At 45.9% G+C, this 15893-nt stretch overlaps 1 protein-coding gene and 1 long non-coding RNA gene across 2 annotated transcripts in view; one reads left to right on the plus strand and one right to left on the minus strand.

The window, feature by feature from the left end:
* Nucleotides 1–208: 208 nt before the first annotated feature.
* Nucleotides 209–1675, plus strand: LOC309390469. Its single transcript, XR_014175132.1, has 3 exons — nt 209–415; nt 559–1361; nt 1661–1675. It is a non-coding gene; the product is annotated as an uncharacterized lncRNA (long non-coding RNA).
* PRPF6 (pre-mRNA processing factor 6) overlaps nt 1127–15893 on the minus strand; it is a 57253-nt gene continuing 42486 nt past the window's right edge. The window contains exons 17-21 of the mRNA XM_081949695.1: nt 14894–15027; nt 13369–13460; nt 11092–11206; nt 3272–3398; nt 1127–2283 (exon numbers count right to left, since the gene is read on the minus strand). Coding sequence (XP_081805821.1) covers nt 2131–2283; nt 3272–3398; nt 11092–11206; nt 13369–13460; nt 14894–15027 — 621 coding nt within the window. The 3' untranslated portion in view covers nt 1127–2130. The remainder of the gene's footprint in view (nt 2284–3271; nt 3399–11091; nt 11207–13368; nt 13461–14893; nt 15028–15893) is intronic.

The raw sequence follows: 15893 nt of genomic DNA on the forward strand, positions 1-15893 counted from the left end.
CGTGCGTGTATACGCAGGGAGGGGTGAAGCGGTGTAAGCACGCACACGCACAAGTTTGGCATGCCGTAAGAAAAAGGTTTGCCTCCACTGCCCTAACCGGACTTGTGTTTCATAGCAACGTGCGAGTGTTTTCATGTACAGCCATTGTGGGTGAATGCGACTTTTTCCCTAAAAAAACAAGGATACCAGGCGAAAACATTCTGATATGTTTTAATACACACACACAAAAAAAAAAGAAATTTCCTGAATGGACAGGGAATTTGATCTGGAAGGGGACTCCAGGAGGGAAGAGATAAACCAGGAATGTCTTTTCTTTCTTTCTTTCTTTTTTTTTAGAAAAAGGAAAAGTTTCAAAACACAAGATCAAAAACTATTGCTATGAGAGGAACAACAACTTTACATAAAGTTTGTTTAGGCCAGGGGTGTCCAAACTTGGGAACTTTAAGACTTGTGGACTTCAACTCCCAGAATTCCCCAGCCAGCAGAGCTGGCTGGGGAATTCTGTGAGTTGAAGTCCACAAGTCTTAAAGTTCCCAAGTTTGGACACCCCTGGTTTAGGCAATGTCTTTATACTACTACGGCAAGGAGGAGCCTGCGATTAAACCCCTTCCCTTCCACCAAAAAGCTTCTCCTTTCATACAGTGTCCGCTCTTTAGGTCTGTCCGCCCGCCCTTTTAGGAAATAAATCGGTTGCTTAAACACATCCCCCCCCCCCCCCACGCACCCTCATTTATTCCTTCCTGCTTTTTGGTATAACTCTTCTACGGATTTGAAAGCACGGTTGTTTAAAATTCCAAAGAGGAAACAAACGAACAAAACTTCCAAAGAGAGAAAAGGGGGGGGGGAGGGGAAGCAGCCCGTGAGAACGGTACCTTATTTCAATTCCGCCCCCCCCCCACCAAAAGCCTTTTGACAAGATGGCCTTGACTTCACCAGCTTCTCCTTGGGGCAGCCTTGCCTGGTTCTCCCTCCACTTTCCCTCCAACCAGAGTTTTGAATGATGTGCCGCTTTCTAACCGGTCTGGGGGTTTCGTGACTTGGTCCTCTTCTCGAAGATAAATGCCTAGCTGAAGATTCCTATAGAAGAATGGGGCACCCAAAAAATGGGGTTTTAAAACCCCTAGTGGGCTTTTTTTTTTCCTGGTAGAAAAATAGATGATGCTCTTTAAATAGCGAGGAGGGGGAGAACAAGAAGAAGAGGGGGAGGAAGAACAGGAAGAGGAGGAGGAGGAGGAAGAGGAAAAAGAAGAGGAGAAGGAAGAAGAGGAGGAGGAGGAAGAAGAGGGGTAGGAAGAAGAGGAGGAGGAGGAGGAGGAAGAGGAAGAAGAGGAGAAGGAAGAAGAGGAGGAAGAAGAAGAGGGGTAGGAAGAAGAGGAGGAGGAAGAGGAGGAAGAGGAAGAAAAAGAGGTAGAAGAAAAGGAGGAGGAAGAAGAAGAGGGAGAGGGGGAGGAAGAGGAAGAAAAAGAGGAGGAAGAAGAGGAGGAGGAGAACAAGAAGAGGAGGAGGAAGAGGAGGAGGAGGAAGTGGAGGAAAAAGAGGAGGAAGAAGAGGAGGAGGAGGAGAACAAGAAGAGGAGGAGGAAGAGGAGGAGGAAGTGGAGGAAAAAGAGGAGGAAGAAGAGGAGGAGGAGAACAAGAAGAGGAAGAGGAGGAGGAGGAAGTGGAGGAAAAAGAGGAGGAGGAGAACAAGAAGGAGAGGAGAAGGAAGAGGAAGAAGAACAGGAGGGGGGAGAAGAGGAAGAGGAGGGGGAGGAAGAAGAGGAGGAGGGGGGAGAAGCAGATGATGAATTTAAGTAGGCAAGCTGAATATTAGAAAACATTCTGGGTCCCTGGGAGGGCCCACCGGCCAGAAGCTTTTCAAAGGAACTTGGAGAAAGCAAACAAACATCTGGGGACCTCAGACAGCAGGGGAAACATCTGCCTGTCAGCTGGGACCGTTGAGTTCCTGCTGTTCGCTCTCAAGAAGGGCGAAGCTGCTATACAAAACATCTCCTAGGCAGTCCGTTGTCCTGGGGACTGGTCAGCTGCCAGGGTGGCACGGCCTGGGGCAAATAGGCTACCCAGCTCTCTCTCTCTCGGTCGATGGTGTGGGCAGGAGGGGAGAGCCAAGAAGGGTCCTTTGATCCTCTTCCTAGAAGGTGTTCTTGATCTTGGCGGCCACCAGCAGCAGGATCTCGCCAATCTTACTCTGCCAATTGCTGATGTCCTTGGAGACCTCGCACCACAGCTCCCCGTGCCGCGGCTCGGCGTTCTCGCAACGCTTCCTCGCCTCTTCCTGCTGTTCCTGTATTGGCATGAAAGAAAGGGGGGGCGGAGCTTGTTTTATCCGTACGGGGTTTAAAAATGTTTGCAATTGTATTTTTATCCTGCCTTTATAAGTTAACTAGTTGATAACCCGGCGTTGCCCAGGAATTTATTTATAGGGGGGAAATGTCTGGACCAAACGTAATTTCTAATGTTGAATTACCAGAGGGAGCCTCATGGTGGAGTACTTTGAAGCTGTTACCATGGCAACTCCACTGCTGTACAGTAGAAGCCATTTTAAGGCACAACAGGCTGTATCTTAACAAAACCTACACCCTGGGAGGTTTTAGGGGTGTCTTATCGCCACAGTATTTGTTTCCAGAGAGTAAGTCATCTGTGTACCAAGTTTGGTTGAAATTGCTTGAGGCGTTCCAGAGTTACAATGGAACACACACACACACACACACACACACACACACAGACACACACACACACACACACGTCAGATAATGTCAGATAATATCAAGGGGGTAAATATATCTAATAGTCCTTCCTCCTCCTAGTTTCCCCACAACAATCACCCTGTGAGGTAAGTTGGGCTATGAGTGAGTGACTGGCTAGTTTACCCACCTGGCTTCCATGCCTAAGGCGGGACTAGAACTCACTGTCACCTGGTGACTGGCCCAAAGTCAGCCAACTAGCTTTCATGCCTATGGTGGGACTAGAACTCCCAGTGTCTTGGTTGATCCCAAAATACTCAGTAACCTTCGTGCCTAAGGTGGGACTAGAACTCACCATCTCCTGGTGATTGGCCCAAAGTCACCTAGCTGGTTTCCATGCCTATAGTGGGACTAGAACTCCCACTGTCCTGGCCAATGACCCCAAATACCCAGTAACCTCCGTGCCTAAGGCGGTACTAGAACTCACCGTTTCCTAGTGATTGGCCCAAAGTCACCTAGCCAGGTCTCCCCGATGAGCAGAGTCTCTCCATAAAGTCCCTGGTTTGAGTTACGCCGCCTTTTCCTTACCTCGGTGCCGTGCTGAAGCTCAAATTTATAAAAGAACGCCCAAGCATCTCCCAGGTCCGAATCGATCTTCACGGTCCGATGGAACCATTCCCGAGCCTTGGTTATTTTACGTTCGCTCCAGAACAACCTGGAAGGAAGGAGAAGACAAGATAAGGAGACCAGGAACATCTTTTCTGGTCAAAACAAGAGTCTGGATGAGGACGACCATTTGACTGGGATTGCTGTAAGGCAAAAGTCTTCAAACTTGGCAACTTTAAGACTTGTGGACTTCAATTCCCAGAATTCTCCAGCCATCTGGAGTTAAAGTTGCCAAGTTTGGGCATCCCTTGCTATAAGGTCTCTTGCAAGGGGCTGGACTCGTCTGTAGAGATCAGTGGTGAAATTCAAAATTTTCCCCGACTGGTTCTGTGGGTGTGGCTTGGGGGGGGCGTGGCTTGGGGGGCAGTCATGTGACTGGGTGAGCTTGACCAACCTTTAAAAAAAAACTTTTTAAAGCATTTTTTTAACTACCAGTTCTCCCAAATGCTACCCGTTTGCCCAAACCAGTAATAAAAAAAATGCTTTAAAAGGTTCCAATGATCGTAGGGCGCAGCCGATTGTCACAGCTGATCGTGTGTGTGATTGTGTGTGAGTCCGCTGTGTAGCTTTTGTGTTAAGTTTTGTGTAAAGCGTGATAGTTGGTTTTTGAGCTCTCTGGGACTCTGTGAAGTTCCTGCTTGTTGCAGGGGTCATTTTTGTGTGAACTCCAGCTGCCTTTTGCATTGTGTGTGAGTCCGTTGTGTAGCTTTTGTGTTGTTTTTGTGTAAAGTGTGATAGCTGGTTTTGGAGCTCTCTGTGAGGTTCCTGCTTGCGGCACCAAGCCATGCCCAGCCAGTCACATGACCACCAAGCCACACCCACCAAGCCACGCCTGCAGAACCGGTAGGGAAAATTTTGGAATTTCACCACCTCTCTCAACACAAAGCCACTGGAAGGTGGACTTCAGTCTCCCTGTCCAGCTGATCTCTGCTGGTCCTCCATTCTGAAATATCCCGTTTAAAAGAAATTCCCCGAGTCAGAGCAGCAGCCTCCGTGCCATGTGTTACAGGGAGCGATTCCGCCTAGCGGGCACGGAGGCTCCATCAACACCCAGGGAGTTCCAGTTCTTGACATTTATTTAAAAGGCTGCTTGGCAGATTATGCTGTTCCAGCCAGCGTCTTTATGGTCTAATAAGCCCGATTGGGGGCAGAGGACACGTCCCTTCAATTGCCTAAAAGGGGTGGGTGGGAAGGGGGGAGGGGAGAAAGCTCTTTGCAAAGTACGTAGGACTTAGAAGCAGGAGGTTGCTGAAAGCTATTTCAAAGGCTTGTGCTTAAGAGAGAAACAGGCAAATCCTCTTTTGTCACTGCGAGAAGAGAATCTTACTTTATTTTCATCTCACCTTTGCTACTTTATGTACCGTATTTACAATACAATACAGTACAATAGTAGAGTTGGAAGGGACCTTGGAGGTCTTCTAGTCCAACCCCCTGCCTAGGCAGGAAACCCTATACCGTTCCAGACAAATGGCTATCCAGCATCTTCTTAAAAACTTCCAGTATTGGAGCATTCACAACTTCTGGAGGCAACTTCTGTTCCACTGATTAATTGTTCTAACTCTCAGGAAGTTTCTCCTTAGTTCTAAGTTGCTTCTCTGCTTGATTAGTTTCCACCCATTGTTTCTTCTACCCTCAGGTGCCTTGGAGAATAGTTTGACTCCCTCTTCTTTGTGGCAACCCCTGAGATATTGGAACAATTTTTCGGACTATAAGACGCACCAAGGTTTTGAAGAGGCCAATTTAAAAAAAAAATGTTTTTGCACTCTGCAAACCTCCCCAAAAACGGCCAATTTTTCGCGAAAAAGGGTCCGGTTTTTCTTTTTTTTTTTCAAAAAAGGGGCATGCATACCCTTTAGGCGGCTTGTAGAATGCCCCTGAGGAGTGGGGGGGAGGAGGGGGAGAGCAAAAAAAGGCATGGATAGCCTTTAGGAGGTTTATGGAGTGCTCCTGAAGGTTGGGGGCAGCGGCAAAATTGAGCAAAAACCGGGCTGTTTTTCACTCATTTCTGCCCCCCCCCAGCCCACAGGACCTCCTGAAGCAGTGTTTCTCAAACTTGGCGACTTTAAGTCCTGTGGACTTCAACTCCCAGAATTCCCCAGCCAGCTATGCTGGCTGGGGGATTCTGGGAGTTGAAGTCCACAGGACTTAAAGTTGCCAAGTTTGAGAAACACTGTCCTAAAGGGTCTGCAGGGCAATTTTGGTGAAGGGGGCGGGGTTTTGGGAGGCAAAAAAGGCCGCATTCAGTGTATAAGACACATCCAGATTTTCAGCCTCTTTTTTGAAGGAAAAAAGGGGCATCGTATACTCCAAAAAATACAGTAAGTAGTTCGAGGCAGCAAACATCCCTAATATTTCTTCCTCCTCCTCTTTTTCTTCACAATAACAATCCTGTGAGGCGGGTGTTCTGACTTAGGCTTCCCGAAACCACAAAGCAGACTCCTTGTTGCGACAAAAACCCCTTTTCATTAATTGACTGTGAATTCTGCTCATTCACATCCAACAAAGCCTTTCAAGGGAGGATTTACGGTCACAGACCTTATCTGGCTTGGAGAGCTGCCAGGCCGATATCTGCAAAACTTGGCAAGGAGTCTTGGAGAGTCACGAACCAATGAAGCGAACTAATGGTCTCCTGCAAACTCCACTCCCCTTTCGCTCCTCTTTTATACCCTATGGGAGGGGCCACTCATCGTCCACCTGTGGCCTTACTCCCAAGTCGGCCCCTGTTCTTTAGCTGTTCCCTTCGTCTGACAGCTCTGCGCATGCGTACACTGGGAACAGGCTCCAGCTGTTCCTCTGCCTCACTGATGTCCGACTCCGAAGGCAGCTGATAACTGGCATATCGTCCTGACCCCCTCTCTGCCTCCGACGCAGAGCCCTCATCAGAGCCTTCCCCAGACTCCACGACTGGCCCAGGTTCCTCCCCAACCTCCTCACTGTCCGAATCTGCTACCAGGTCTGCTGGCCACTGACGGGTCACAACAGTGGGTTGGGTTAGGGTTAGAAAATGACTCTCATCCAGCCGGTTTTCATGCCTAAAGCGGGACTAGAACTCGCTCTCTCCTGGTGATTGGCCCAAAGTGTGGGCGAGGGTTGTCTTAGAGATTCTTTGCTTGGACTATTTGCTGATGGCTCTTTGGCAGTTTCTTGATTGGGGGGTTGCTTACTTGATCGTTGGTCTGAAATTCACCTTGGAGTTGGTCTATACTGATCTGGGTGCTGATTACTGGTGGAGAAGTCCTGAAAACTTTTTTCTCTTTTTTGGACTGGCTGATTGTCTCTTTTGCAAAGTCTGTAGATGTTGTTAATCTCTATGTCTCTGTTGATGGCTGATTTGTCAGAGCGCCAGGCTTCTAAGAAATTCCCTGGCTTTTTTGCACTTGGCCTGGTCTGGGATGGTCATAGGGATACCCTCCGGATATTAGGAATACCTCTGACCTCCGCTCCTTTCGTATAAAGCTCAAGACCCACCTATTCCAAGTAGCTGGCCTGGCTCAACTTTGATCTAACTATATCGCTCCTGACGGGTTTTTATTTGGGTATTTTAATTGCATTCAATTACTTAGGGGTTTCTAAACATTGTATTTTATTGTTTTTATTCATTAGCCGACCTCCTCCTGTACATGTCGTGATATATGTTTTTGTAACATGTATGTCTTGTCTATATATTTATTTCATATGTTTTATTGTACGCCGCCCTGAGTCCTTCGGGAGAGGGTGCGGCTAAGAAATAAATATTTATTATTATTATTATTATTATTATTATTATTATTATTATTATTATTATTATTATTATTATTATTATTATTATTATTATTATTATTATTATTATTATTATTATTATAGGGGACAATCAACCAGCCCAAAACAGAACAAAAAAGGACTCCAGTACCTCTCCATCCAGAATCAGCACAGATTAACTCCAGAGCTCACATCAAACCAACAATCAAGTAAACAACACCCCAGTCAAGGAACAGCCAAAGAGCCATCAACAAACAGCTCAACCAAACTATCTCTAAGACCGCCCTCACCCACACAGACAGGCAAGACACCAGAATATAAACTGACAGCAAACCATACTCCTTACTAGCACTGATGATGTTACCTAGTTGGGTCATGAAACGTCTGCAAGAAAACAAGCAAACTCAGTAAGAGCAACAAGGACCTCACAGTTCTCCTCCACCTTCTCCTCCTCTCCCTTCTAGCACTGATGATGTTACCTAGTTGGATAATGAAACGCCTGCAAAAAAAAAACAAGCTCAGAGAGCACCAAGGACCCCTCATTTCAACGTTGAGCTACAAATATTGTCCTTTATTGTGACATCACCGCTACTTGAGCGATGCCCACTTGGGGGGCTCCTTTCACACCCACCTGTTATGTTGCTCAACTAAGTGGTGCCCATTTATCTACCCGCTGTCACCCGCTTTCGAACTTCTGGATCGGCAGGAGCCGGAGCATGTGACAGGAGCTCACCCCATCATCCAGCTCACAAACGCCGGCCTGCCAATCATCAGACTGACATCCTAACTTAAATCTCTTATGCGTGGACTTCAACTCCCAGAATTCCACTCAGAGAACTCCAGATAAGCATGGATTAACACCAGTGACACAATCAAGTGGAAAACAATAGGCCAATCAAGGAACTATCAAGGGGGAGGGGAATCACATTCCCCCCCAGTACTGATGAAGCAAGCCACTGTATATAAACAGAGAGCCAATCCCACTCCCTTCTAGCACTGATGATGCTACCTAGTTGGGTCAGGAAACGTCTGCAAGGGAAAACCAGCGAGCTCAGAGAGCACCAAGGAGCCCTCATGTCAACCCTGAGCGACAAATATTCTCCTTTATTAATGGCTTTCAGGGCAGGGAGGGAGAAAAGACGCCCAGCCTCTCCGGAATCTTTCCCCAGTCGATCTGGGCTGGGAGGGGATCGGAGAGCACATTGAGTGCCCATTAAAATAATGGGAAAGGACCATGAGTGCTGTTCCGATGTCAGGGATGGTAACGAAGAGGGACTCCCTGGCATGAACCCACGGCATGCTCCGGAATGTTTCACAGCCGAACGGAAAGGACTAAAGGATCCACTCAGGCTTAATTGCAAACAAAAATGAATAAAAATCTGCTTGGGTGTGCTAGAAGCCAGACGCTTGGTTTTTCCAGAGCGCAGCATCGACAAGTCACATGTCCGCATGACCTTTTGGGCATTCAGTGCCGAAAAGGTTCACTATCACTGCCTTATACAATTTCAGACAAGTGGCTATCCAACATCTTCTTAAAGACTTCCAGTGTTGGGGCATTCACAACTTTTGGAGGCAATTTCTGTTCCACTGATTAATTGTTCTGACTGTCAGGAAGTTTCTCCTCAGTTCTAAGTTGCTTCTCTCCTTGATTAGTTTCCACCCATTGCTTCTTGTCCTGCCTTCAGGTGCCTTGGAGAATAGTTTGACTCCCTCTTCTTTGTGGCAACCCTTGAGATATTGGAAGACTGCTATCGTGTCTCCCCTAGTCCTTCTTTCTCCTAAGCTAAACATACCCAGTTCCTGCAACTGTTCTTCATATGTTTTAGTCTCCAGTCCCCTAATCCTCTTTGTTGCTCTTCTCTGCACTCTTTCTAGAGTCTCCACATCTTTTGCCTTTTGTTTCCCCCCCCTTCGGCAAAAAAGATAGAATACATAGGGTTGAAAGCAACCTTGGAGGACTTCTAGTCCAACCCCTTGAAGGGGAAAAAAACCCTTCCCTCCTACTGAAGCTTTCGTGAGCTGCCTTTTAATAAAAGCTGTTACACAACATGGCCTGATTCCTTTTCTCAAAATAATCCACCCCACCTTTTCCTTCCTTCCCTGCAGCATTTCCCCTTCGAAAGGCTGCCTCGTGGGCATTTTTATTTTATTTCATTTTCATCCACAGAAAAGGAAGGAGGATGGGTAGAGTGACCAAGGGCCGTGTGTGTTGTTTTCTCTTTTGTCTTCAAAATAGTAAAACAGCCTTTTTCTTTCTTTTCTTTTCTCTTTCTTTCTTTCTTTCTTTCTTTCTTTCTTTCTTTCTTTCTTTCTTCTTCTTTCTTTCTTTCTTTCGCTCTCTCTCTATCTCCCGCCCCGCAAACTCCCTTCCTTCTGATTCAGTATGGTGAAGAGAGAAAACACTAAATGGTGCTGAAGAACAGCAAAAACTACAAAAAAAAATTAGTGTTAAATTATCCCTTGCTTGCTTTCATCTATTACAGTGTCTCTCAACCTTGACAACTGGAAGATTGATGATACTAAGCTGGCAGGAATAGCCAACATCCTAGAAGAGAGGTTCAAGATCCAGATGGGTCTTGACAGACTTGAACACTGGAACCTATCTAACAAAATGAAATTCAATGTAGAGAAATGAAAAGTCTTACACTTAGGCAAGAAAACCCAAAACCAAATACAGATTGGGTGAAACCAGGCTTAATAGCAGTGACTGTGAGAGGTGTTAAGTAAGTAAGCTCCCCGTTAGGAGAGCGAGTGTGCAGAGAAGCGTAATGAGAGTGGTATGGAAGAACACGCACAAACCAGCATACAGGGACACTGAATAGTATAAAATAGTATGTGGAAATAGAGAGGTATTCAGAGTCCAGTTTACAGTCCAAGTCATACACGGTTCAGTCAGTCAGTTTAGCAAACAAAGCAGCTAACAGTAGCAAAAACACACAGTACCTCACAATACACCGATCAGCGTCTAACAAAACAGAGAACTAACAGTCATTCTGGCTCCCTCTTATGGCTGCTTGAAGTAACAGCAACCAATTACATCTCTCTAGCATTTAAAGTAACAGATACATTTGTTACAATCATGGCTTATATACATTGCCATGCCAAAACTAGGATTACATCCCTAACATGAGACATCTTGGAGTCTTAGTGGACAACCAGCTAAATATGAGCCAGCAGTGTGCAGCGGCAGCCAAAAAAGCCAACAGAATCCCAACTTACATTAACAAAGGGATACAATCAAGACCAAGTGAGGTACTAATACCACTCTATAAAGCCACACCTAGAGTACTGCATCCAGTTTTGGTCACCACATTGTAAAAAAGAGGTTGAGACTCTAGAAAAAGTGCAGAGAAGAGCAACCAGGATGACGAGGGAACTGGAGGCTAAAACATATGAAGAACGGTTGCAGGAACTGGGCCTGGCTAGTCTAGTGAAGAGAAGGACCAGGGGAGACAGGATAGCAGTCTTCCAATATTTGAGGGGCTGCCAGGGAGAGGAGGGGGTTAAACTATTTTCCAAAGCACCTGGAAGGCCAGACAAGGAATAATGGAGAGAAACTGATCAAGGAGAAATTTCCTGACAGTGAGAACAATCAACCCATGGAAAAGAAGTTGCCTTCAGAAGTTGTGGGAGCTTCATCCCTGGAGGCTTTCAAGAAGAGACTGGACTGCCATCTGTCAGAAATGGTGCCTCCTGCCTGGGTGGGGGGGTTGGACTAGATAACCTACAGGGTCCCTTCTAACTCTGTTAAACCTCTTATGCGTGGACTTCAACTCCCAGAATTCCCCAGCCAGCAATTGCTGGCTGGGGAATTCTGGGAGTTGAAGTCCACACACTTTTAAACTGCCAAGGTTGAGAAACACTGGCCTAGCCTCTCAGCCTTTTGCAAATATTCCTTTTGACTCCTTTTTTTAAAAGAGGGATTCTGGACCGTGTGTCCGGAATAATATCTGCTTGAGGGGGTATATTCAGCCTCCTTAAAATAAGCAGGCATGATGACTTACTTGGCCACGGCCAGGAGGACGTGAGGATCGTGTTCGCACTTCTTCAGAGCGTCCACGCTCTTGGTCTTACGTTGAGGTCTGGCTTCTAAAAAGATGGCTTCCGACCAGAGAATTCCTGAAAGGCAGAAGAGGCAGAAAGAAGTCAACACTGACCCAGGAGGGGTCTAGGGGAAATTTGCCGCAGCCGGTTAGCCATGGTCAAGTGAATGGTAATTTGTCAGCCACGGCATCTTTTTACCATCGATACAAGCTATCATTGTAATAGGCAGGCCCCATTGGGGTGCTATGTTGAGAACTACCTGTACTTTTCTTTTAAAATGGAAAAAAGAATTGAGTAGAGTAGAATGGAATAGAAGTAGAATATAGAATTAGAATAGAAAATAGAAGAGAGTAGAGTATAATGGAATGGAATAGAATAAGGAATAGAATAGAGTATTGTAGAGTATTGTAGAGTAGAGTAGAATAGAATTAGAATAGAAAATATAATAGGTACCAGATACTCCCATATAACACCTCTCCTGCGCGGGCTGCACTGGCTACCTGTGGCTTTTCGGGTGCGTTTCAAGGTATTGACTATCATCTTTAAAGCACTCCATGGCTCAGGACCTAGCTACCTGCGGGATCGCATCCTGCCCCATACATCCCTGCGGCCGATTCGCTCTCACAGGGAGCGACTCCTCCGGGTGCCATCCACTAGGCAGTGCCAGCGGGCGACGCCCAGGAGTAGGGCCTTCTCTGTGATGGGCCCGACCCTCTGGAATGACCTCCCCCCCGACATTAGAATAACGACCGATCTCTGCTCCTTCCGTAAGAAACTTAAGACCCACCTGTTTAATTTAGCTGGCCTGGCCTAACTGTAGCTTTTGTGTCCCTCTAGCCTGTATTTTAAAGTTTAAATGTTTAGGGATAGATTTTATAGGTTGTTTTAATTTTTAACTATAATGTACAGCCTATCATATAATTTGTTTTAATGGGTATTTATAATTATTTAAGTTTGTATATTGTTTTATTGTGGACTGTACACCGCCCCGAGTCCCTTTGGGGAGAGGGGGCGGTCTATAAATTAAATTAAATTAAATTAAATTAAATAATAGAGTAGAGAAGAGTATAACTGAATGGAATGGAATAGAATAAGGAATAGAGTAGAGTAGGGTAGGGTAGAGTGGAGTAGAATAGAATTAGAATATAGAATTAGAATATAGAATATAGAATTAGAAGAGAAAATACAATAGAGTAGAGTATAATGGAAGGGAATGGAATAAGGAATAGGGTATTATAGAGTAGAGTAGAGTAGAATAAGAATATAGAATTAGAATAGAAAATATAATAGAGTAGAGTATAATGGGATGGAATAGAATAAGTAGAGTAGAAAACAGTAGAAGAGAAGAGAATAACAGAATTGGAAGGGACCTTGGAGGTCTTCTAGTCCAACCCCCTGCTTAGGCAGGAAACCCTACACCGCTTCAGACAAATGGTTGTCCAACATCTTCTTAAAAACCTCCAGTGTTGGGGCATTCACATGTTCTGGAGGCAAGTTGTTCCACTGATTCATTGTTCTAACTGTCAGGAAATTTCTCCTAAGTTGCTTCTCTCCTTGATTAGTTTCCACCTATTGCTTCTTGTCCTGCCTTCAGGTGCTTTGGAGAATAGCTTGACTCCCTCTTCTTTGGGGCAGCCCAAGGCACTGTAAGACTGCTATCATGTCTCCCAGAGTCCTTCTTTTCATTAAACTAGACATACTCAGTTCCGGCAACCATTCTTCCTATGTTTCAGTCTCCACTGCTCTTCTCTGCACTCTTTCTAGAGTCTCCACATCTTTTTTACATTGTGGCAACCAAAACTGGATGCAGGATTCCAAGTCTCTCCTTACCAAGGCCTTAGAAAGTGGTGTTAACTCTTTATTGTTAACCAGCTGATAACCTGGCGTTGCCCGGGTATTAATTTATCCTAATCCATACATTTGTCCACAAAAATAATCCCGGACCTAATATAATTTCTAATGTTGGATTTTCCCCCTTACCAGATGGAGCCCCCTTGTGGAGTACCATGAATCCGTTACCATGGCAACTCCACTGCACTGTACAGTAGAAGCCATTTTACAGCAGTACAGTAGAAGCCGTTGTAAGGCACAACAGGCTGTATCTTAACAGAACACACACACCGAGGGGTGCTAGGGGTGTCTTACCCCCCCCAGTATTTGTCTCCAGAGAGTAAGCCATCTGTGTTCCAAGTTTGGGGTTGAGCAAAGTTGCAGAACCAGAATGACGTCTTCCGTACCTGAATTGGGGCACTCCTGCAGCGCTTTGGCCATCAAGGTGTTTGCGATGTTCTTCAGCCCAGCTCTGTACTCCAACCTCACCGATTCCAGCCTACAGAAGGACGAAGCACCAGGTTTTAGCTGGCAAAGATTGAAGAGATACCACCTCCATAGAGTTCCCTTCTGTTTTTTTTTTTGCTTTAGCATTTTATTTTACAGGTAGTCCTCGACTTACAACAGTTCGTTTAGCGACCGTTTGAAGTTATTGCAATTGAAAAAAGTGACATGAGCATTTTTCACACTTACGCCCGTGGCAGCATTCTCCATGGTTCACGCGATCAAAATTTAGACGCTTGGCAGCTGACTCATACTTACGACGGGTTCCTGGGGTCACGCGATCCTCTTTTGCGACCTTCCGTCAAGCAAAGTCCATGAGGAAACCAGATTCAGTTAACAACCGTGTGACTAACTTAACAACTGCAGTGATCTGCTTAACGACTGTGGCAAAAAAGGTCGTGACATGGGACAAATCTCACTTCACAAATGTCTCACTTAGCAACAGAAATGTTGGGCTCAATTGTAGTCATAAGTCGAGAGCTACCTAAGCATTTTATCCAGATTTTATACAAATTGGAAAAATGTGTACGTATGCAGATTGATAGATAGATAGATAGATAGATAGATAGATAGATAGATAGATAGATAGATAGATAGATAGATAGATAGATAGATAGATGATAGATAGATGATAGATTTCCCCCCAAAAAGTAGACAAAACATTAAAAATATGCATTAAAAGGACCAAAGACGAAGACACCTATACATATATTATCCTCCCTGGTTGAATAATGATGAATAATATTGCAGCTACATTAGTTTCTCCCCCTTGCAAAGCAGGCTCACAATTTATCAACTTTTCTATCTAGTTAACAACCAACTAGGCCTATCCTCTATCTACTATAAATGTAATGAGTTTATCAGCTGGAAAGCTGACCGCCCGGGTTCGAGACCTCGAGCTCCATGAGATGGTGTGAGCTCCCATCCTCAGCTCAGCTCCTGCCAACCTAGCAGTTCAGAAGCATGCAAATGCGAGTAGATAAATGGGCATCACTTCCGCGGGAAAGTAACAGCATTCTGTGACATCATGCTGGCCACATGACTGTCTTTGGATAGTGCTGGCTCAATGGCCTTAAAACAGAGATGAGCATTCTTCTTTAGAGTGGGGTCTCCTACATTGGCAACTTTAAGCCTGGAGGACTTCAACTCCCAGAATTCTGGGAGTTGAAGTCCACCCATCTTAAAGGGGTCAAGCTTGAAAAACAGCTTTAGCTTTTGCAAACTGTTTTAAGTCCGCCAGGTTTAAAGTTGCCAAGGTTGGAGACCCCTGCCCTAGAGACAACAACAACCAGCGGAGTAAAAGGGACTCCTTCACAGGTTAAGCAACGTGAAAGTTAAAACTTCAAATCCCTCCGTCAATCATCTATTATTACATTTCAATCAAAGAACGTCTGCCATGGCTTGATTGATAAAGACTTTCCTCCTTACCACAAATCTTGGTTCTTGGGATTCTTCAGACGAGATTTCTCTAGGATGGCTCTGGCCCGGGTGAGCTGACCGACCTTCTCCTCCAGCCTGGACAGCAGGAGCCAAAGGGGGATTGAACCAGGGCATTTTTTCAGCTGTTGGGAAGGAAAGACGGAGGGAAAATGTTGTACAGGTAGTTCTCAACTTACCTGTTGGGGCTGGCCAGCAGAGCTGGCAGCAGACTCGGACAGTGAGGAGGTTGGGGAGGGACATGGGCCAGTCCTGGAGTCTGGGGAAGGCTCTGAGGAGGGCTCTGTGTCAGAGACAGGGAGGGGGCCAGGGCCGTATGCCAATTATCAGCTGCCTTCAGAGTCGGACATCAGTGAGGCAGAAGAACAGCTGGAGCCTGTTCCCAGTGTGCGCATGCGCAGAGCTGCCAGACGAAGCTAAAGAACAGGGGTCGACTTGGGAGTAAGGCCACAGGTGGACAGTGAATGGCCCCTCCCAGAGGGAATAAAAGAGGAGCGAAAGGGGAGTGGAGTTTGGAGGAGACCATTAGTTCGCTTAATTGGTTCGTGAGTCTCCAAGATTCTTGTGTGCCCATGTGCAGAGCTGCCAGATGTTTGTTTGTTTATTTGGCGCCCTTCTCCAAAAGGACTCAGGGCGGCGTACAACATTAAAAAAAAACACATCCCAAAAGTTAAAAAAAATTAAATACATATCGAAAAAACAAACCGAATTTAAAAGACAATACATTTAAAAAATGAGTTAAAATTAACAGGCCAGGCCGGCTTGCTGGAAAAGCCAACTTTTTAGGGCGCGTCGGAAGGACAGGAGGTCGGGGATTATGCGGAGCTCCGGGGGCAGCTCATTCCAGAGGGAAGGCGCTCCCACAGACAAGGCTCTCCCCCTGGGGGTCACCAGCCGACACTGTCTGGCCGATGGCACCCTGAGGAGGCCAACTCTGTGGGATCGTACTGGACGATGGGAGGCTACTGGTGGCAGTAGGTGGTCTCGCAGG

Source organism: Natrix helvetica (assembly GCF_964273705.1).
Source record: "Natrix helvetica genome assembly, chromosome: 3".
NCBI classification, from domain to species: domain Eukaryota; kingdom Metazoa; phylum Chordata; class Lepidosauria; order Squamata; family Natricidae; genus Natrix; species Natrix helvetica.